Source organism: Thunnus maccoyii, chromosome 24 (assembly GCF_910596095.1).
Source record: "Thunnus maccoyii chromosome 24, fThuMac1.1, whole genome shotgun sequence".
NCBI lineage: Eukaryota > Metazoa > Chordata > Actinopteri > Scombriformes > Scombridae > Thunnus > Thunnus maccoyii.
This window is the reverse complement of record NC_056556.1, coordinates 16,629,525-16,653,291: the sequence shown is the minus strand read 5'-3', so window position 1 is coordinate 16,653,291 and position 23,767 is coordinate 16,629,525. Positions and strand designations below refer to the sequence as shown.

Genomic DNA, 23,767 nt, shown 5'->3' with positions numbered 1-23,767 from the left:
AATATGTTTTCTACATGAAGTTATTGTGGGAGCAGTTCATTCAAGTTTTTTTCTAATTTAAGGCCATCTACCGATTAATTATGTGATGAAATGGCAATTTATTTAACAGCTTTACTGCCTCTAACTCGCCATAATCCACTTTCTCCATATTCAGTCAGTGTCTCATGCTGTTTGACTCCGTTGCTGCTGGCTATTTTTGTGCCCCTGTGCATCAGCTGAAGTCACCACGTGAGACCCCTGTTTACTGCCTCTCTAAAGCCCTTACCTGTAACCTCTAACTGCTTTGATTAAAATATTCTACTCACAGGTCAGTGAGACACACAACGCAGTTTTTCTTTCTCCTCCATGGAGTAGAGACATAAATATGCCTTTTAGCAGACAGTTGGTTTGTTGTTTAAATTACTGGCATATTAATATATTAGGTTTGTGATTTTTCCACATGATATTTCTGATATGAATTCTAGTCATCAGTTATAAAACAGGCGACTATTGTGTTATAAGGCACTCAAATTGGTATTAGTCACTCCAAATGGAATTAGTCACTCCAAATGGAGAGCTATGCAGAGAGTGAGGGCATTGTTTACTCACACTGCCAGCTTATTGCATTGAGTAAACCAGTGCTACTGCCCAGAGCAAGGCCTGAAATCCCGAAGGACCTGCACAGGCGACGCCGGGGTTGTAGAGTTTGAGCTAAGTGGAGAGCGAAGAAGAGGAAATATAAACCCTCTGTTTCAGCAATCATGGGGAATGTGAGATCCTTGGCCAATAAGATGGACGAGCTTGGCACACTGACCAAGACCCAGAGGGAATACCGTGACAGCAACATTTTGTGTTTCACGGAGACATGGCTGCACTCGGACTTCCCGGTTCACAGTGCGGCTGTAGCTGACTTCAGGATTGTTTGAGTGGACAGGGACATTATACAGAGTAGTAAGAAAAGGGAGGAGGGATTTTACTGTATGTGACTGAAAGGTGGTGCAATCCTGGACATGTTAATGTGAAGGAATGTTTCTGTGAACTGCTAGCTGTGGGGAAGCATCCATATTATATTATTATATTATATTACTTGCTGAGAGAGTCCTCGTCCACCATTGTTCTTGCTGTCTATATTCCTCCATCAGCAAACCATTCACTCCTCTGTTGCAAGACTTCAAACTCAGCATCATAATGCTTTTGATGCCATTACTGGGTAATTCAATCATATCACACTGGACAAAACATTTCCTTCATTTTATCAGTATGTTAACTGCCCCACCAGAGAAAGTGCCACTGCCCTTCTAACCCTTGGCAGATCTGATAACAACCTGGTTCTGCTTACACCAAAGTATGTCCCTCTTGTCCAACGTCAGTCTGCATCCACAAGGACTGTGAAGAGGTGAACTCAGGAGGCTAATGAAGTTCTGCAGGACTGATTTGAGTCTACAGACTGGGATGTGCTTTGTGAGCCACATGCGAAGGACATCAACAGCATGACAGACTGCATGAAAGAATACATCAAATTCTGTGAACACACCACCTCGCCAGCCCGGACTGTATGCTGCTTCCCTAACAACAAGCCCTGGATCTCCAGTGACCTGAAAGTACTTCTTAATAAGAAGGAGAAAGCCATCAGGTCTGGGGACAGGGAAGAAATGAGTACGACCTGAAGGTGAAGCTGAGGGAGTACAAGGACTCCTACAGGAGGAGGCTGGAGGCCAAACTCCAGCAGAACAATGCAAGGGATGTGTGGGCTGGAATGAAGGAAATCATTGGGTTCAAGGTGAGAGACAGATAACCAGTGAGCAGCCTGGAGAGGGCAAATGAACTAAACTGTTTCTTCAACAGGTTTAGTTCACCGCCCTCAGCTGTCTCCTCCACCACACACACTTGAGCGGACACGTACACGGACAGCTGCGAACACCACGCACATGTAGTTTATACTACTTTCTGGAGTGCACTTGGAGGACGCATACCACACATGCGCAGTAGATCAGCGTCTACAGGAAGACAGCGTAGTGGCCACGTGATCACAACAAATTGGAGGTACACGGATGTCTGCACAGAGCCTATGCATACACTGTCTGACGATGAAATTTACACACATCCCTTTTCTCACACAGTGAAAATGAAAAATTCATAATCAATAACGTCACGGCATGAAAAGAGGACGCTGGACAACACACAGACAGAGAAGACAGAGCAGCACAGTGCACCAGCAAGAAATATACACAAATCTGTTATATCGAAATTTATTCCCGTACATGCTGCTCAAAGTAATCTCTGTCAGTGGCTCTTCTGGGAGACATAATGTAGGTTCAATGATCTGCTTTATGAATAATCATTCTTTTATAACATTACTACAACATTACACAACTACATCAGCCAGTGGTGCTATTGTGAATAGCTCCCACTAGAACTTGTGTGTAAAATAAACAGGTGGGATTGGAATTAGATAGTTGTTGTGAGGACATTTCATTCATCCAGATTCTTTCTACTTTGTTGCAATTGTTAGACTTTGAAGACGGCTTTGTGAGTATTGAGAACAGCAACCTTCAGGTTTAACATTGTTTAATCAGGTTTAATTATCCAAATCATATCGTGATGTGTTGTAAGGCTATTTCATTTATATAAATTCTTTTTCCTTGTTTGACCTTGAAGACGGCCTAATAGCCTGCAACCTACTACCAGGCTACATATTTAGGCTACATAATGTTTTTATAAATATAATTTCAGGTAGGAAATAGCCATTCTTCTAATACCCATTTCCTGTCTTGATCCACCCAATTATATACTGATGCATTCTTGGTTTACGTAGCACCCTCAATCTTACTGATCTAGACTGGTGCAGGTGGCTGTTTCTTGACTGAATCCAAGAGGTTAGGTGGTCTAGAAATGCAGGAAATTTGTTTTAAATTACTTTTTTTTTCTGGAGGAGGACTCCCAGACCCCCCAACTAATTAAGTGTCTTTCCAAGTTCCCGCATTTTAAAACATAACTAGGTGCCCATGGATGGCTACACAACCCCTGTGCATTCTGGGAGAGGATGTTGACATGACCTATGTGTCCATATCGACAACAGACTGAACTGGAAGACCAACATATCAAGGCTGTATATAAAAAGGAGGTGATCAGACTCAAGTTCCTGAGGAAGCTGAGATACTTCAATGTGTGCAGCAAGATGTTGGAAACCTTCTACCAGTCTGTTGTGGCCAGTTCACTTTACTTCACTGTAGTCTTCTGGGGGAACAGCATTGGAGCCGGAGACACCAACAGACTTAATGAACTGATTAAGAAGGCCAGATCCATAATTGGCTGTAAACCAGACACCTTTGAAGTTGTGGTGGAGAGGAGGACACTGAACAAAGTGTTATCCATTATTAACCGAGAGCGGAGCACATTCTCTAACAGACTGGATCAGCTTTGCTGTCACAAGGACTGATACGGGAAATCTTTCCTGCTAAAAGCAGTAATTCTCCACAACACCTCACCTCTGTCAAAGAGAGAACTCTCAGCTTTACAGTTTCTGTCTCAACCAAACTCCACTCTGTTTTGCTCCTTCAAATAATATGTTATCCTATGTTTATATTTTATTATATTTGTAGTCTAAGGTTTTTTCTAATATTCTTGTATTGAGCTATCTTATTTTTTTATTGTTGTATTTATTTTCTATAGATATGTATTTCTCTCTTCTAGTGTTGATACATACATTTACTGTGTATTTACTGTGCAATACCTGAATAAACTGCTGTAACACAAGAATTTCCCAATTTTGGATCAAATAAAGTGTAAGTATCTGTATAAGTACTGTATATCTATCTATCTATCTATCTATCTATCTATCTATCTATCTATATATATATATATATATATATATATATATATATATATATATATATATATATATATATATATATATATATATATATATCTCCATTTGCATGTGAAATGTGCTCCCTTTCCCTTTTGTATTTCTCCCCCAGCAGCCTTTCAAATGCATCCATGTCTCTGACACACCTTCCATTATCATACATTAAATAGATAGTTATGGTCAAAATATGAAGGCCATTTCAGCATCTCAGATCATATGTCTCCCCTTTCAGACAGGCACATTGTCACATAAATATGATGGCAATTCAACATGGCCGTCTCATGTCTGGATAATCACTTTAGCTGCTTTTATGTTGAAGTCGGAGCTAGTAACATTTAGGCAGCACTTTCAACACGTGTGAATTGAATGCCATCAGATTAACATAAAGGCAAAGTTTCAGCTTAAATATCCAGCAAAAAATAAACAAATATTCAGGAAAAATGTTTCATACAGCATGTGAGGAATTAAACAACAGTCCCAGCTTAAGGTGAAGTCATTCTATGCTTGGAGAATGTCTGACTTTTTACATTAGACAGCAGACTTCTCTGTCTGATAAATGATGAAGATGATTTAAATGGTTCAGTGGAAAAATAAGCTTTAATAGCTATCAATAATGCAGCCTGTGGGAGAACAGAAAACACTTACCGCTATTCATAGCAGTGCCATTGCTCCCTCTCTCGCACCAGGTGCCAGATAAGATGCAGTAAATGCAATAAAGCTGATAGGAACACTATATAGACCTATTACTGAATGACAAAAAAGCCATTACTTTAACTACAGTTTGTGCCTCTCAAGTATTACCATTACAATCAAGTCTCAGCACTAAGCATCTGATTTTGGAAAACTATATATTTTGAAAAATCCAGAAAGTTGTGCAAAGGTATTTCCAGAATCCCCATAGGCTCCTCTAACCTTTTTAATAAATAAAAAATATTCATTTGTTGTCTGATAAAAAAAAGATTTTTCTCAGGTTTTTCAAGTCACAACTGTATTTGCTATCCAGGTTGCTGGAAATGACATTAATACATGAGAGCAACAACTGGACGTAGATGAAGCCAGGAATGTTACATATTCTGTGTCTGAAAAGGTCTTTAGAGAGAGAAGACAATCTAAAGACAGACTTCCTTATTCTTATATGTTTTACATCTTATTTATCCAGATAGGGCTTCCAGGAGTTCATACTTACAGCATGATCCTGGAAGATAAGTTGACCTCCAAAGGTGAACGTACCAACTATTTTCAGAAACCTGGCCCTGACTCTTGACCCATTTCCCCCTGACTCCCTTCTCTCTGCAGCTCCCTGCCGAAGCTGAGCCCCTCGCTGCCCTCTGAAGGAGCAGGATGACAAGATGGCACAGCTGCTTGTACCGCCCGGACCTGACAGCTTCCGCCCCTTCGTCCCCGAGTCGCTGGCCGCCATCGAGAGGCGCATCGCCGAGGAGGAGGCCCGGAGACCACGGACGGAGCGTCGCAGCGACAGCGATGATGAAAATGGGCCCAAGCCCAACAGTGACCTGGAGGCGGGGAAATCTCTCCCCTTCATCTATGGGGACATCCCTCCCCCCCTGGTGTCCACTCCTCTGGAGGACATGGACCCCTTCTACAGCAATCAGAAGGTCTGTTTCAGAGTTATTAATGGAGTCATTTTATGAAATGCAAACATCATAGTTAATGTGGATGGATACCTGTAAATCATGTTTGTGACTTAAAAATAGATGAATAATAACCGTGTTTAAAGCATCATTATGTACACTGACTCAGCCTTCAATTATGGCATGACTCAGCATTGAATTCTGATCCATTACAGGTCTTTACTTTCTTTCTAGTCCAGGCTTTTTAGTCCTTAAAAGCTTGAAGTTAATGGCTGGATGCTCTTAACAAACTATTTTAAGAAAACACATGGGCAGATGTAGCAATTTCCTCCCACATAAGACAAACTTCTTGTAAAAACAGATTAGAACGGAATATATAAATTTCTCTCAGTGAGAGCAGATCTGGTTTTATTGATGGGTACACTAATCAACGTTCATTTAAAAAAGTATATTGTAATCTTGGACACTGCTATTAGTTCGACATTTTGGGAAATACGCTTATTCATTTTCTTGGAAAGAGAAGGTTGATACCCCTCTCATGTCTGTACAATATGAAGTTGACCGGCTTAGTTTAGTTTAGCTAAGCTTAGCTTACCATAATGACTGAGAACAAGGGGAAACAGCTAGCTCTATCCAGTAGCATGTTATATCTTCTTTAATCTGCACAAAAACCAAAACTTAAAAACAACAAATTGTGATTTCACAGGACATTCTGTTCATGATTATTTCTTGTTGAGATAACATGTAAATTAGTGAGCTTTTGTTAGCTTTGGACAGAGCCAGGTTGGCTGTTTTCTCTTGTTTCTGGTCTTTATGCTAAACTAAGCTAATTGGCTGCTGACTGGACCTTCATATATAGTGTACAGACACAAGAGTGGTATCATTTTCATCGAACTCTCGGCAAGAAAGCGAATGGTGCGTATTTCTCAAAATATCGAGCTATTCCTAAGCAACTGTTCACTTGTAACAGAGTATGTTTACATTGTTGTATTGCTACTTCTACTTAACTAAAGTATCTGAATACTTCTTCCAGAAGAATTCAAACAAATTGGCAACATTAGCATTTGATATTTCAACAGGCAAGATGTACATCCCATTTCAACATAACTGTGTTCAGCCAAGTCTTTCATGTATGGGCCAACAGAGGTGCTAAGTGCTATCTGAGCTGTTGTGCCAGTTGAACTGTGGTGCCAACATGTCCAGCCTGAGGTGGACTCATCCAGCTTCATTATTATAACAACCACAGACTGTGTGCAGAGGCCGCACAGAGAGGCCAGCTTAGTCTCTACTTTTACGACTGATCACACATGCACAAGAGCTTTGAAAAGCCGCAAATATATGTTATTGTTCTGAATCTACATGCTGTATATAACTGAACATTGTCCAACTCCATTGTTTTGTACAGATTTTAAATATTCTCCTCTGTCTCTCTTTCAGACCTTCATAGTATTGAATCGCGGGAAGGCAATCTTCCGTTTCAATGCCACCCCTGCCTTGTACATCTTAAGCCCCTTCAACCCTCTAAGGAGGATAGCTATTAGAGTTTTAGTACACTCATATCCTTTCAGAGTTTGCTATGGACACAGCTTGATTTGGATTATAGGGTTTATCAGACAAAAGAAGGATTTGAATGTGCTGATGAAGACTGACTGTCGTGATTGGCTTCAACATACATCAAGCTTTACAGCAGCTGAGCAGCTGAAGACACTTATGATTATGGATGAAGAGAAACATTTCTATTTCTATTTCTCATTGCAGTGATGGATGGGGGAATGTTAGTTCTGACTGTGTTGCTGTCATGTTTGGTTGTGTCTTGGTAGAAATTTCCACGGCTCACTAGAGTAGAGGGATAAATGCTGAAAAACACAAATGTTCCGTTGCGTTCCTTGACTTTTTTCCTACGATGTTCAGCATGTTGATCATGTTCACCATCCTGACCAACTGTGCTTTCATGACCCTCAGTAATCCCCCGGAATGGGCCAAGAATGTAGAGTAAGTTCCCAGCTGTCCACTTTGTCTTCTTTCTGTCTGTAGACACGGCAATTATTGATTTATGGATACACTGACATACAGTACTTGTTGATTAACTCTTTTAACCTGACTGTGTCAAAAATCGCACCCCTCATTCTCAGAGTCACTACTCTCTGTATGTCTGATGTCTTATCACAGATAAATATCTACAAATCTGCTGAAATCATATAAAAGAAGATACTTCAGCTCACCATGGTTACAGTGCAAACAGGAACTCCTAGTAGATAATTCAGTATTTTATTTATTTAATGTTCATATGTATAGGGACAAGTATACAGTGTGAACTATTGCTGCATACCACAGCATTTATAGCCTCAGCTAGTTAGCAATGCCAATCCCTTGATGGGCCTTTACAATACATAAAACTCAACAAGAAAATACATACAAAACAGCATAAAATACAAACAATGATACAATAAAAGTATCATAAAACAACAAGCACCTTTATAATGTGCAAATTTGCCAAAATGTAAAGAAATATAGGTAGAAAAAAATGGGGCTCAAGGTGTATACTTCCTGCCCACATCCCCCAAAGCAATATGGAAACTGTAATTACTAAACTCAGGACATGTTTATCCCAAAGATTTTTACTGGTATCAGACTTCCCTGAACATCTCTTCACCAGCAGAGAACACACACATCAATGAAGAGAGATAGTATCAAAGTTTGATTATCCAATCCGGGCTACTTTATGATATTAGTGAGCAGAACTTGCTTCAACGTCCTCTTTTTAGCTGCATGATGAGATTAGACTAGGTGATAGCAGCAGCCTGTAGTGTATCAAAACACCACTCTGTATGGGTCAAAATACAGCTGAGCGGCATCCGCTTATTGTCTGAAAGCACTTTAAGAGCGACAAATCCATGAATATTAGCTTTTTTGACATTACTGTGTCTCAGAATGTCCCCTCATCACTGTTTTTATCTCCTTGGAAAACTGATGCACTCATCTATCCTTTCATATACAGATATTTGTGTTTTGATCAATTTTAAATTGAGTGTAAAAAAACAACTTTCTTTCCGATAAAAGCTGTCCTAGAAAATGTATAGTACCACTGACACACAAATTAATGGAATTTCAAGCAAAACCAAAAGCAAAAAGAGAAAAAAGCCAAGGGTTCAAAGGGGTAATAGCAATAACTAGTGAAAAATTAGATCAGTTTGCAAGCAATTTACAGATTAGCGACATGGGGGATGTTGTGGGAGTTGCAGGAAGCAACAAATTTTGACATTATATTATGAAACAGTAAATAATCATAGAAGAGATCGGGTTATTTAGGTTCAAAATACTGCAGATATGGCTACTACTATGCTGTCTTAAGTTTAATTTTAGCTTCACATGAATACTCACCCCCAATAAAAATGGGTGCAGTGAAGCAAACCGAACCACAGATTCACTGTTTACCAAAGAAGATCAGTACACACTGCAGCAATTGTCAGAGCTAACATAATAATCAAAAATCCCATTAAGAATACGGTTGAGATATGAGATATGTGATATATGAGATTTGAGGATGTAGAGATACAGGTGAGGTAAAAATCCTGTACTGCACAGCACACAGTGGGTCTGTCACCTTACCTCTGAGTAATGGAACCAAAGTCATTATTCTGCGTGTCATTTCCTCCTGTCTCCTCTCATTTCCTCTCCTTGTTTACCAGGTACACATTCACAGGGATTTACACCTTCGAGTCCCTTATAAAGATCCTGGCCAGGGGCTTCTGTGTGGGGAAGTTCACTTTCCTCCGAGACCCATGGAACTGGCTGGATTTCAGTGTTATCCTCATGGCGTAAGTATTATGACAAGCATAGTTAGGATCAGCGTAACATGATCTGGCATAGATTCAGAGGCCGAATGCTTTTAATGCTAATAAGCCCAGCAGCATATTAAGTCCCAATGAATGTGAGAAGAAGGAGAGAGAGAATGAAGAGGGGTATGGTAATCTGAAACTTATTGGTGTACTTTTGGAGAGCATGGCCAGAAATGTCAACAGTACTCTGTTATAATGGATGTGAGCCCCCAAAGCATAGAGTATCTTGGCCCACATTTGTCCCACGCCTCAGTGACTTCAGCTACTTGTCCTGAAACTACAAAAGAAAGCCTTCAGCATTAGGTTACGCAGTGTGTGATAGTTGTTTTTTGTAGTATTTGTTCTGTCTGTTGATGTGAAGGATTACTCATTGGGTCACATAATATAATAAGACTGTAATCTTGTTTTGTCTAAGGGATTCCTGTAAATCATAATGCTTTTACCAGAGGTGGTTTTATTACTCAGATGTCTGTGTTTGTGCACGTTTAATGGGTTTATATTCCTGTGTGATGCTGTGTAGTAACTGTTCATTTGATCCTGCAGGTATATAACAGAGTTTGTAAACCTAGGCAATGTTTCAGCTCTGCGCACGTTCAGAGTATTGCGAGCTTTGAAAACTATCTCAGTAATCCCAGGTAAGGCTGCCCGCGCCTGCTGCCAGCACTCCTGCCATTTGTCCTCTGTGCGTGACCGTTTGCCGTTCCCTCCTCTCCCCTCCTCCCCCCTTCCCATGCCCCTCCTTTTGTCTTGTCATGCCATGTGTGTGGGATATGGGTGCCTGATATGTGTGCGTGCGTATGTGTGTGTGTGCGTGTGTCCCACACCTTTCCCCAAAATGTCCCATCTACCCAACTCCCACCCCTACCTCCTTCCTTCCCTCCCTCCTCCCCCTCCCCTCCCTTCCCTTACAGATATGTCACAGAGTTTGTGGACCTGGGCAATGTCTCAGCACTGCGAACCTTCAGGGTTCTGCGAGCCCTGAAAACTATATCAGTCATCCCAGGTGAGAGAGCCATCAAGGCCCATAGGGTTAATGAAATGCTAACGGCTAACTGGCGTTTCGCTAACATCCAAGCACACCCCCGCCCTCTCTCAGCTCATCTCACTGTAGCTAAGCCTGACGACGCCCGTCGCCGTCCCTCATGCTGCCTTCGTCCAAAGGCCAATAAAAGCTGGAATCTGGCTCCAATCTGCAGAGATTGACAGGATTCTTAGCTTTTAGACACATCCTTTAAGGCAGAATTCTTTTTGGTTGAAATTTATTCTTGCCTTGGGAGCCTTACAAGTAGACTTTGTGCACTATTTGTTTTTCCTTTTTGCATGAGACATTGCAAAAGCCGATTTTCTGGTGGCAAGCACTTGTGTGTGTAGGGTTCCTCCTTACCTTGTTTTCCTGTGCATGTCTTGTTCAATGTTGTGTATTTTTTGGAGAAATTGTGATATGGTGAGTGGTGGGTGGGTAATGGCATTCTAAGCAACATTCTTCATGACACAAACTAACAAAAAGGTCATATGTAAACCATCTCAGGAAGACTGTCATTGGCTTTGTGTATAAAGAGGATCATTGAAATCCACCACATATATTACTTATTCTAGCTGTCACAAACTACATGTGGACCCAGTGTAAACATGTTGGGCTCTGTTTTTGTGGCAATGCAAAGCCTTGTACAAGCAATGTTAGCACATGTTGGTATTTTCCTCAACTTGAAATGTATTTTGCCCGTCACTTCGGTATTAATGTGTAGAGCACAGTGTGCATGGTGCAAAGGTGGGAAGAGAGGTGTAACATAACTGAGAATGGTGTTTTGGTGACAACTGGGTCTTAAATGTTGAGGATAGACCAGGTCTGTTTTCTTGCAACATGACTCTAGTAAAGGACTAGTTAGACATTTAGGGGAAATATGTTTATTTGTGTTCTTGTTGAGAGTTTGATTAGAAGATCAATAGTCTGTATGCTTGATAGCCACTAAGTGATCAGCTACTGCTTCAGACTGGAAGCAGCCTGGCTCTGTTCAAAGGTACCAACACCTCTAAAGCTCACTAATTAACACATTGTATTGTGTTTCTTTAAATCAAACTGGTGCTATGCTTTTATTTTCCTTCAAATTTTGGACAGAACTAGGCTAGTTGCCCTATCTTTAGTATTTTAAAGTACAGTACTCTATACTTAAAGCTAAGCTAATCACCCACTGGCTCTAGTTTCATATTTAGCATATAGACATGAAAGTTATATCTTCTCATCTAACTCTTGGCAAGAAAGCAAATAAGCGTACTGTATTTCACAAAATGTTGGAGTATTCTTTTAATAAGTTCCATCAACAAGCACAAACTAATACTTACAAACTAATACAAAAATCTGCAGCAGTTTCAAAACCATGACAACATTACACACCAAAAAACTTAAATAACACAAAAGACCAATCAGCATTGACACAAGAGTAATGTCGCCTGCCAACAACCACATTATTTTCTGACTTGAGGAAGCCAGCGTGGACTTGATGGCTGTATTTGGCGACCCATTTCCCCTATGCTCCATTAACAGCTGGATGAGAACAGTATGAGACCAGTATTGTGACTGGGTGAGAGGACAACAATCAATCACCACAATCACCCTCCAATTTATATTCCACTTCACTCGACCCTCTTGCGCGTAGTGCGCCATGCTTATATGGATAAAAACAGCATGTGTGCTTGGATATTTCCTCATTGACCTTGTGCACATGACCTAGTGCTTTGCAGTTGCGCTAAAAAAAGAGCTCAATTTAACCTTTTAAGAGGCATTGTAACCAGAAGACAACAGCACAGATTTACAGAATATTATACTGTACTACAGATTGTTATTCCTTGTAGGTTCCGTAGAAATATATAAAAAAAACAAACACATAATTTATTAATGATAATTACCCCAGAAACCAATACAAAGCATTATAATGGGAATGGGAAACCAAACTTTCTCGAGTGGTTTATCCATCATTGTGAGTCTGGTTCCTGTATGACAGCAAACGGTTCATACAGGAACTTCCACTGCAGATCCCCTTGGCTGCTCACTACTGTAAGCTCTTATTAGCAGCTTCTCCTCTATACAAGCTTGTGGCTGTAATTAGCAGGCAGTAATCATTCTGCAATGTCCCGCTCCCACCCCCCTCGCCCCATCTCCCGTTTAGGCTTGAAGACCATCGTTGGCGCACTGATCCAATCGGTGAAAAAGCTGTCGGACGTGATGATCCTCACCGTGTTCTGCCTCAGCGTGTTCGCCCTCATCGGCCTGCAGCTCTTCATGGGCAACCTGAGGCAGAAGTGCATACGTATGCCGAGTAACAGCACCAACAGCACCAACATCACTGCCGATGACACGATGCTTTTGAACAACAGCCTGCTGGACGTCAATCTCACGTTTGCGCAGAACACCACGGAGAACTACTTCAACTGGACGGAGTATATCAGCGATGAGAGTAAGCCAAGCGAAGTGGCGCGAAAGTGCTGTTACATGTCTGCGAGGCACACAGGGGTTAACCGGGGTCAAGTATGCGTCGGGCCCAGACGGCCTGAGTCACATACTGGCTACTTCATATGCAGAGATGGGTCAGGGTGGTGGTAGTGATGTTGGTGGTGGGGGGGAGGGGTCAGGCACACTGGCCTGCTGCCGTGATAGAGAGTGACAGCAATGGCTGGGAGCAGGGGGCACGCTCTCTAACAAGGGCTGGTGGGAGAATACGACAAATGTGGCGGATAATCGCCACAACAATAAAACCCTCTACTTTCACCCCCTCGCTACCCTTCATCATTCTCCCATAGCCCATCTGTGTGGCATGAGCAGCCTAAAGTGCTAGAGGAGGGTGAGTCACTGACCGCCAGCAGGATATCGAGAAGACGTGCACCAGCTACATGACAAAGTGATGCCAGAGTGAGCGAGAAAGAGAAGAAGAAGTGAGACAGAGCTGATTACAATTGCATAGATGTTATAAAGCCTGGCATCTTAATTGCGGCAATGACTATGTGATGTGATTGTGATTTTGTGACAGTTAAGTGGTGAGTGAGGACAGACATGACTGCTTCTAAAGTTGCAAAGCACACCAGACTATAAATGTGAAAAGGGATGACTAATGTGGTTGGGTGTTAAAACAAAAAACAAATCACTACTTTTCTCTGTCCAACCAGCCACCGTACTGTACAACCACACACAAAAATTGAAGAGAAGCCCACGGGGTGCTTATTGTCCTTCTGTTCCCCCATCAATCTTTTCTGTTTCTTCATATCCACTGTTTCACTTCTGTGATGTGGGTTTGACTGACCGTCCTTCTGTTTTTCCCTCTCTTCTAGATAATTACTATTACCTCCCTGGCCGTAGGGATGCTCTGCTCTGTGGGAATGGCAGTGGCGCTGGGTAAGGCTTGACATGTTTTATTTATATGGCCAATTAGATGCACCACAAAGCTGAGCATACACAATTAGTGTCGACACTCACCACCGCGCTGAAGCATCACAGGCGTCTAAACTGCTGGTTAACCATGGGTGCACTTCATTTAGTGTGTTTTGGCAAACGTTGGAAACTTCTTCCTATTTGCTTCTGAGAGAATCTGTTGATTAAAAGACAGGTTCACATTTTTTCAAGTTTGCCTTAAAAACAATATTCATGTACTCATCTACATTGCGACAGTTTTTGCTTGTACTCACTCCTCCTGTTCATACTGGTTTGATGTTTAGTCAAAGTTTATCTGAAGTTAATATGAGGCTTCAACAGTGTGAGTTAAATGTGAATCTATCCCCTAAAGATAATTTAAGGCACTTATCAAAGTTGTAGTAAATAAATAACAATAATAATAAAAATAAAACAAAGTTATACCTACATTTACAAAGGACTGACAGTTTAATATATTGTTTGGCCCACTTAAACTGTTATTTTTGGACGTTATGTTACACATTGTGATGCCGTTGTAATTTCCTGTTTGCATGCTTTTGATTGGACGGCGACACTGAAGTTTTTATTATTCAACTCATAGTTGTAGTTACTATTTTGAATAACTGGTGCAACCCAATTCAGCTGTCCAATTCATCAGGAAGTTTGATGAGTGCTATACACCCTACTTCATAAAAAGCCATTTGCCATCAACAGATATAAATCTTGTTGTTGACATGACATTTAGAGCATTGGGTGTTGACGTGTTGATGTTCAGTCTTAACAGCAGTGTAGGCCTGTGACATCATCAACCTAATTGATGCAACTGAGCGATTGACTGGCACACCTGGCATCAATTAGCCTCCACCTGCTCCTGACGATGGTGCTGAAGTCAAACAGAAGCTTGAAACTGCATCAGTGCCTCTGTGCTCCTCATACATGTTTTAAATATCTCTGACCTCCTGGTATCAAAGCTGAAATTAATAAAATTAATACTGGTTTATAAAGCCGAACTTGAATGATATTATCAAATACACATGGTACAGTCCTAATCATTAAAGTATACCGTATACCACTATATCAATCACACACAGTAGAGACCAAACCTGTACACTTATTGAAATCACTCCACGTAACAGATTCATACATGAATATCATCAAATTATTTGTGATATGTTAGTATACTTACCATAAGACAAGTGAGACAATGATCAAGACTGTTAGAAGCCTCTGATGCTAGAACTCCTCTACATTAAGACTGTGTTTCTTTCAGGATTCTGCTGTTTGATCTTGAAGTTTACTATATGCTTAAACCAGCAAGGCCATAAAATGCCATTATCTGTTCAGTGTAAAAAGTGTATGTCTGACATAATGCCTAAATTAAAGAAATAGTTTGACATTTCTGGAAATACACATATTTGCTTTCTTGCTGAGAATTACATGAGAAGATTGATAGCACTCATGTCATGTCTGCACGCTAAAAACAGTTCATATTGTGATCTGATTTGTGTCCTTACAGGCTTTGTCCAGAGGGCTATATATGTATCAAAGGGGGTCGTAATCCGGACTTCGGCTACACCAGCTTTGACACCTTCAGCTGGGCGTTCCTCTCTCTGTTCCGACTAATGACCCAGGACTATTGGGAAAACCTCTACCAGCAGGTTGGCAGACATTTCTATTGTACACAGTATCCATCTTGAAAGGTTGGTGACAATGAGTCATGTCTCAAAATATGAGATATGCTCTATTTCAGTATTCAATAAAACCATGAAATGAAAGCTTTACATCTCATAACAAAAGCCAGTTGTATGTTGTTGTTTTTTTACTGCAGCAGTCAACTTGACATTTGCAAAGTCACCAAACAACAAGATGACCCCAAATGAACACTATGTCTTCTGTTGTTTCAGAAAAGAAAAGAAAGATAAAAATTGGTTGATTTTGTAATATATTTCCAATAAAAACCCATGTTTTTTCTCCTCTGCGGTCTGTCCTGGACCCATCAGACGCTGCGTGCGGCGGGGAAACCCTACATGATCTTCTTCGTGCTGGTGATCTTCCTGGGCTCCTTCTACCTGGTCAACCTGATCTTGGCCGTGGTGGCCATGGCTTATGACGAGCAGAACCAGGCTACTATTGAGGAGGCTCAGCAGAAGGAAGAGGAGTTCCAGGCCATGCTGGAGCAGCTGAAGAGACAGCAGGAGGAGGCACAGGCAGGACATTCATCTTTCATTTTTGTCTGTCTAGATTCATGTTAGAATTGAGATACAAAGATCGAATTTGAAAGTGATTTGTGTGTTAAACTGTTATGGTTAGGATCCATTGTTGTCATTTTTTTTGTTGAGGACGTAAAATAGTGTTTACTCCGTAACATAGAGGAGTAGCTTGGAGATTCTCTTTGTGTGTAACTAGGGAGACTCTGTTGATTCTTCGGCTTAGAGTCTTGAGCCAGCTGCCAAAAGCAGTGTTGCCCAGGGCGACTGAGGGATTCGCTGTCCTGGATGACTGACAACCCTCTGCTTTCCCTCAGGGGTCAGGAGTCCTTGATCAACCTACAGAGAGAAAAATTAGCAGATGGAGATGGAGTGCAAATGAAATGCTGGATAATGGAAAATGATACTTACTGTAACTTTGACTTTTGATTTGGAAGGGAGAGCCATAACTCGTGTTTCTGGCTGTCAAACAGTTATTTTGAAGCTTTTGGCGACAAAGCCAGACAGTCTATATCTGTCCTGTTAAATTTAGGAAATTTAGACTGACTGATGTGGAGGCAGATGTGGGAAAATTGGTATAATAAGAAATAGATTTACACATCAGAAAGACAATTCAGGGCTTTTTGTATATCATAATGAACGATACCACAACATTGTTAGTCATCTCATCCTCATTAATGGAAAGTGAAGATACTTTGTCCTCTGTGTTGCTGCCTGTTTCCTTTCAGACCTCCATCCCCACTTCTGCTCCCTCAGTGGCTATTCTTCCTGTCTTATCAGGCTTGTGCACATTCAGATTGTTGATGTTGATTGGGCTGTAGTTGCCATGACAGACCAATTGATGATTTTGTGTCTGGTTACCGTCTTAAATCCTCTATAGTGTAGAGTATATGTTTTGTGGAACAGTACAGGAGCATTTCTCTCCTTTTTAATAAATATATATATTTTAAGCATAAAAGTAAGGTAAATGTTATGTATTAAAATCAAAATTAAGTGATAGAAGATGATCATGATTTTCTTTGAATGTTTAGTTATTAGATATACAGGATTTGTAACTGTATGGAAAATCTTTTGTGCCTAAAGTACCAGATTTTACCCACTCATATTCTAAACCTGAAGCTAAATCTTCCCTAAAGCATTTTATGATGAGAACACACAACACATTTGTAATATGAAACAGTGTGTCTGTTTACACATGGTAGGAAATCATATTGGCTTCCTTAAGGGAAGATGCAAGAGATTCTGTGCCTCTGGTGTTGTCTTTTCCACGCAGTGATTTAATCGATGTTTCCACATCTTGTATAAAACAAAAAGGCTATGACCTTTTTTCTTACTCAAGTAGAATTATAAATGCAAGAATTCAGAAATGTTTTGGTTTGCATGAAAACATTCAGGCGTCCATTTTTAGAAGGTGTCTGAGGCTTATTTGGCTCTACATGCTGCTGCTCTCAGCTGCCAGGCTCTCTCCTCCGCTCCAGTCGGCGAGAGCCTTTGAGACAGGCACCGGGTCGCCATGACAACTGTGTTTGTGCTCTGATTGGCTGGCAGGTTGCCGCGGCAGCAGCCACGGAGAGCGGAGAGTACAGTGGGAGAGGGGGCCCCACCTCTGAGTCCTCCTCAGGGACGTCTAAGCTCAGCTCGAAAAGTGCCAAGGAGCGACGCAACAGGCGGAAGAAGAGGAAGCAGAGGGAGGAAGAGGAGGAGAGGGGGGTCCGCGACAAGTTCCGCAAGTCTGAGTCCGAGGGCAGCATCAAGAGATCCAGCTTCCGCTTCTCCATTGATGCCAACAGACTCTCTTATGAGAAGAGATGCTCCTCACCCAACCAGGTAACTGCTACCTGAAAAATAAAGTTACCTGATACCTGTCTTTTAGAGCCACACTAGCTGTTTCCCCCTGCTTCCAGTCTGTAGGTTAGCAACTGAATGTATTTCCCAAAATGTCAAATTATCCCATATTCCTAAACAGTAAAAAAAAAAAAAAATCAAGCCAGTTTCACAATAACAATAATGTGAACATTTGTTGGTATCAAATGATTAAATAATTAAAGATGTTAAATATTAGTGCAAAGTCCCTATTGGTGACTGAGCTCGTTGAACACCAACCAATCAGTTGAGCCGTCATGTAGACATTACATAATTGACAATCGTGTCTTTTTGGTGGCATTTTCGTTTCCCATCCCATTTTTTCCATTACCCCATTCTTCCCTCTGTTTCTGTCTCATTCCTTCCTGTCCCATCCAACTACCTTTCCTTCCCTCATTTCTCATGACCACCAAACACCAAATGTGGCATTTTGGTGTCTCCTCTATCCTCCCAGTCTTCCCCAAGTTCTCCAGGGCTCTACCTCCCTCCACCCTCTAACCCCATTTTCCCTTTCTCTTTCTCTCTCTATCAGTCTCTCCTCAGCATACGTGGATCTCTATTCTCGCCACGGAGGAACAGCCGTGCCAGCCTGTTCAGCTTCCGCGGCCGGGCACGTGACATGGGCTCCGAAAACGACTTTGCGGACGATGAGCACAGTACCTTCGAGGAGAGCGACAGCCGTCGGGGTTCCCTGTTCTTGCCACGCCGCCTCGAGCGCCGCAGCAGCGCTGTAAGCCAGACCAGTCTAGGGGCTCCACGTATCATGCTGCCCGCCAACGGCAAGATGCACTGTGCCGTGGACTGCAATGGTGTGGTGTCGCTGGTTGGTGGAACTTCTGTAACAACCTCCCCTGTAGGTCTACTGCTGCCTGAGGTGACTTAACTGTTTCATGTATTATTTTACCACTGACCTCCTCAAGTTTTTCCCCTTGAAGTTTATTTTATTCTCACTTCTTTGTTCTGATGTGTTAATACATGAATAATTAATTAATTATTTGGAGTAAGTCCATTATTAAATGGTTAGCAGACAATTTCCATTTTTCCCAGGTGCAGTCAATCCTTGCCTTAGTGCATGCTTCCATACAATATGAAGTCTGTGTGTTTAAATAATTACCACTCATATTAGTAACTAACGATTTATCAAGTGAAACACAAACAACACAAACTGATTAAAGGGATAAGATATATCAGGTTGTGGATACTAAGACAATACTTTGTATCAATTCTGTGTTGGTTTTGGTATTTTCATGGAATACAGAATAACAGAAATATAGAATATCACCAGACTTATCCTTTACATGCAAGCTAATAAAAATAATCACACACTGAACGAGGAGACAGTAGACTGAGCTAAAATGTTCTTCATGAATTCAAAAATGATCAAATATTTCCAGTGTTTATTCATATGAGCTCAACATGTATTTTTTGTATGTATTTTTTTTTTCCAGGGTACAACTACAGATACGGAGCTGAAGAAACGGCGCACAGGTTTTCACCACCCATCCATGGATTATTTAGACGAACCAGGAGGCAGGCAAAGAGCCATGAGTGTGGCCAGTATCCTCACCAACACCATGGAAGGTCAGAATCAGACCATATTTTTACCACTGAGATCAACCATTCTGTAACATTTACATTCGTACAGAAAATTTTGTTCTTTTAAATATTTATCTGTAAACTATTTTGAATTACTTGAAAGTCATACCATGTATATTTTTAGATCTGGAAAGAACTACGATGACAGTATGAAGGTATAATCTTACAGAAATTCATTTAACTGCATTCTGTTATAATGAAATGTGCTTATTTCTCTTTTTCAGAGCTTGAAGAGTCTAGACAGAAGTGCCCCCCCTGCTGGTATAGATTTGCCAACACTGCTCTGATCTGGGATTGTTGTCCCGCATGGTTGAAAATCAAGGAGTTCGTCAGCATGGTGGTCATGGATCCATTTGTGGATCTGGCTATCACAATTTGCATTGTCCTCAACACCCTTTTCATGGCCATGGAGCATTACCCCATGACGGAGGAATTTGACAACGTACTCTCAGTTGGAAACCTGGCAAGTAGAGAGAGATATGTCTCGCTGCAAACTCTGATTGAACAAATCCAGATTAAAGAAAATAATAAAAACATGTCAAATATCTCCTATGATGTAGTATCAGGCATAAAAAAGTTTTCTTTGTCATTAGGTGTTCACAGGTATCTTCACAGCAGAGATGTGCTTCAAGATCATCGCCCTAGATCCCTACTACTACTTCCAGGAGGGATGGAACATTTTTGATGGGATCATTGTTAGTCTGAGTCTGATGGAGCTTGGTTTGGCCAACGTAGAAGGCCTGTCTGTGCTCAGGTCCTTCAGATTGGTAAGAGCTCTGCCAAAGTAATATCTTATTAGGAAATATACGCATTATAAGATCTGTCTGCTCTTCAGATGAGAAAAGTTAACGTGTACCTGTGCTTCTAGGGTCAGGCCACCATGGCTTTGTCAATAACATGCATGCTATTAATGAGGCAATGATGTAATGAGAGCTCTTGTGAAGTACACAAAAGGCTCCACGGAGAGTTGATGTGGCCTTTGGGGCATAGTATGTTTTTTTCTGTTCACCTGATTAGTGTTCAGTGACTGATGCTGTGCAGACTCCTTGAGGCACCATTTTCATCCACTGAGACTGAATATCTAGCCTACCCACACAGACTGATAAACAAAAAGCTCAGTCATACTTTTGAGCCCCTGTAACTGAAAATGTGAGTCTTCTCTTAAAGTAATAGTTTGACATTTTGGGAAATATGAGAATTAGATGAGAACATTGATATCACTCCTCATATATCTTTCTGTTTAAGATACTGTATGTTAAGTATGTAGCTAGAACCAGCAGGTAATTAGATTAGCTTAGCATAAGCATAGCATAGCAAACCTGGCTCTCTTAAAGGCTCTAAACATATTTTAAGGGAGCCCTCTTAAGCTCACGAATTAACACACTGTCACTTGTTTGTTTAATCTGCACACAAACTGAAACATAAAAAGAACAAGTTGTGGTTACACGCTGGAGCAATTTCTCTCTGTGTGTCATGACTTCCTGAGATCAGCCAGCAAACGAGATATAGTGTGTTAATATGTGAGTTTTAGAGGTACTGCTTGGCAGACTGTTTAATCTTTTGGACAGAGCCAGGCTGGTCTTTTCTTCCTGTTTCCAGTGTTTATACTAAGCTATTCTAGCTGTCTCCTGGTTCTAGCTACGTATTTACATACATATGAGTGGTATCAATCAAGAAAGAGAATAAGTGTATTTTACAAAATGTCCAACTATTTTTGTAAATGACTAAAAGGTAAGTGTGTCCTTCAGTGTTGAGGCAACCGGAATTCATTTTCACCACCCCACGTTTAAAAAGTCCTAACTATGTAATGAGTGTAACTTTAAAGTTTTTTTTTCTTTTCCTTTTAGCAGTTATACATATTTATTATTTAATGGCTGCTAAGAAATCATGATTTAGATGTTGGTATTTTTCAGTTAACTTACATTTTTATGAACAAACTGGTTTAAAATGTATTTTACAAGAAATATGTTTAAATCAAGTTTACATTTACATTAAACAAACAGAATACAATCTAATATAGTGTTTTTTAATTGATAAATTGAATAATCATCTAGATCCAGAATATCACACACTGCTTTTAATTTTCTGACAGCTGAGGGTCTTCAAACTGGCCAAGTCATGGCCCACTCTGAACATGCTGATCAAGATCATCGGTAACTCAGTGGGAGCTTTGGGGAACTTGACTCTGGTGCTTGCCATCATCGTCTTCATCTTCGCTGTGGTGGGCATGCAGCTATTCGGCAAGAGCTACAAGGAGTGTGTGTGTAAGATTTCTGATGATTGCAAGCTACCCCGTTGGCACATGCACGATTTCTTCCACTCCTTCCTGATCGTTTTCCGGGTGCTGTGTGGAGAGTGGATCGAGACCATGTGGGACTGCATGGAGGTGGCAGGACAGTCGATGTGCCTGATCGTCTTCATGATGGTCATGGTCATTGGAAACCTGGTGGTATGGGGTTCTTCCTCTTTATTTCCTTTCTATAACCAGGATGATTTGTTTTTGAACATTTTTTTGGTTGTGTTTGTTATAGATTGAAGTCCTGAAGGTATAGTCACTCTGTTTATAAGTTATATAGTCAAGTGAATTCACTTGCCCTGCCTAATGTTCTTTCTTCCCAGGTTCTAAACCTGTTCCTGGCTCTCCTCCTGAGCTCATTCAGCGCTGACAACCTGGCAGCAACTGACGACGACAGCGAGATGAACAACCTGCAAATTGCTGTTGGCAGGATCCAGCGGGGCATCGCCTTTGTCAAAGCCACAGTGCGGCAGTTCCTCCAAAGCCTCTGCTTTGGTGGGGGCAGTGCGGGCTCTGATCTGGCCAAAGAGAGCAAACCCCTGGATGAACTGCACAGCAATGGCAAAGGCAACTGTATCTCCAACCACACTTCAGTGGAGATCACCAAAGACCCCAGCGGGGTGTATATGACAGAGGGAAATGGACGGCCAGGAGGAGGGCTGGTGGTTGGGGTCGGGGTTGGTGGGGACAGTACAGGGAAGTACCCCGTGGAGGAATGTGACTACATGTCGTTTATTCATAACCCCAGCCTGACAGTCACGGTGCCCATCGCTGTGGGCGAGTCAGACTTTGAGAATCTTAACACAGAAGATTTCAGCAGCGACTCGTCAGATGTGGAGGGCAGCAAAGAGGTAAGATGAATGACGTTGATCAGACTGACATGTCTTGTCAATTTTTAGGGAATCTCGAGTCACACAGCTTTTGTATTTTATTAGCTCCTTTATACATGTAATAATTAATACTCAACGCAAGCCAGTCAATGTATGAATATGTCAACATTTGCATAGAGATGGCCTTTTCAGACAAATTTCCGACAGTCAAGCAGTTTGAAAATAACATACCTGCTGACTCATTTGTACACGCGTCATGCTGTGCTACTGAGGGAATCTTCTGGAGTTTTTATTCAGTTCTAAAGCCCTTAGGAGAAAAAGCAAGAAAGAGCCATGACAAATAATGACTCAAACATGCCTTTGACTTATGTAGCACATTCACTTTCTAGATGTACTCATTAGACAGTAAGTGTCAGTGTCAGTGTTTGTGTACAGTGTTACATGGTTGACCTAACATGCAGGCCAGCAAATGCACTTCACTATGATACACAACCTGTTGAAGATGCTGCTGAATTCATTGCTCCACGCTTCGGGGGAAGCAAAGCGCATATGTGTGCATGTCCTGTGCTAAAATGGAATTAACGAAGCAGCAAACGGTTTTTAAACTCCATATGCTGCTGAATAACAATACATTATCAGTGTACATCAGAAGCATCCCAGTCAAAATCTAATTTTCTACCATATCAACAAAATTAAAATACTAACTGCACACACGCATAGAAATCTTACTAGCAGATTTCTTTTTTGTAATTCAGTGCCTGTTCTTACAGAGCAAATGTCAGGTTTGCTGTTCAGTGTTGCCAGGCTGACAGAGCATTAAGCTCCCTGGTGATGTCGACCTGTCACTGTGGGTGTGGTGCCAATTCCCTGTGATTCAAAACAACCCAAGAGACTATTTCTAGCCATGGCACCACATGCTCCATATATGGATCAGGCAATGCTCTCTCATGTCACTGCTGATCCTTACACCCTGTAACCAGGGTTAGAGATTTTTTTAATACTTTCAACATTTCTCTAAATGGTCCTCTAGTTAAAAGATATTTAGATATTTTTCACTACATGTAGTGTGTGGTGTTTATATATCTGTTGTATGAGTGTCAAATGTCATTGCTAGTTAAAAAGCCACCCTATTGCATTGCATCTACTGAGGAATATGCTTTCAGTGAAATCATAATTGTAGTTTCTGTTCTCTGTGGCTAATTTATTTGCCCACCGTGCCTTGTGGTTGACCAGTGAGAGCAGACTTGAGGTTGTATGCTGGCTTTTGGTGTGTGTATGACTTACTTTGTTTAACCCCC

General features: G+C 41.2%; 1 protein-coding gene across 5 annotated transcripts in view; it reads left to right on the top strand.

Annotated features, from left to right (window-relative positions):
- The window catches only part of scn1lab (sodium channel, voltage-gated, type I like, alpha b), a 45,638-nt gene that overhangs the window by 4,825 nt on the left and 17,046 nt on the right, over nucleotides 1-23,767 (top strand). For 2 of the 5 annotated variants that reach the window (XM_042405139.1, XM_042405140.1), the window contains exons 2-17: nucleotides 5,144-5,463; nucleotides 6,877-6,995; nucleotides 7,342-7,431; nucleotides 9,129-9,257; nucleotides 10,190-10,281; nucleotides 12,443-12,730; nucleotides 13,599-13,662; nucleotides 15,194-15,335; nucleotides 15,678-15,884; nucleotides 17,433-17,711; nucleotides 18,280-18,621; nucleotides 19,196-19,328; nucleotides 19,568-19,806; nucleotides 19,937-20,110; nucleotides 21,436-21,792; nucleotides 21,963-22,490. In XM_042405139.1, coding sequence (XP_042261073.1) covers nucleotides 5,197-5,463; nucleotides 6,877-6,995; nucleotides 7,342-7,431; nucleotides 9,129-9,257; nucleotides 10,190-10,281; nucleotides 12,443-12,730; nucleotides 13,599-13,662; nucleotides 15,194-15,335; nucleotides 15,678-15,884; nucleotides 17,433-17,711; nucleotides 18,280-18,621; nucleotides 19,196-19,328; nucleotides 19,568-19,806; nucleotides 19,937-20,110; nucleotides 21,436-21,792; nucleotides 21,963-22,490 — 3,450 coding nt within the window. In that variant the 5' untranslated portion in view covers nucleotides 5,144-5,196. Of the gene's footprint in view, nucleotides 1-5,143; nucleotides 5,464-6,876; nucleotides 6,996-7,341; nucleotides 7,432-9,128; nucleotides 9,258-10,189; nucleotides 10,282-12,442; nucleotides 12,731-13,598; nucleotides 13,663-15,193; nucleotides 15,336-15,677; nucleotides 15,885-17,432; nucleotides 17,712-18,279; nucleotides 18,622-19,195; nucleotides 19,329-19,567; nucleotides 19,807-19,936; nucleotides 20,111-21,435; nucleotides 21,793-21,962; nucleotides 22,491-23,767 lie in introns of those variants that run through there. The other 3 variants (XM_042405141.1, XM_042405142.1, XM_042405144.1) reach the window with 3 other exon arrangements.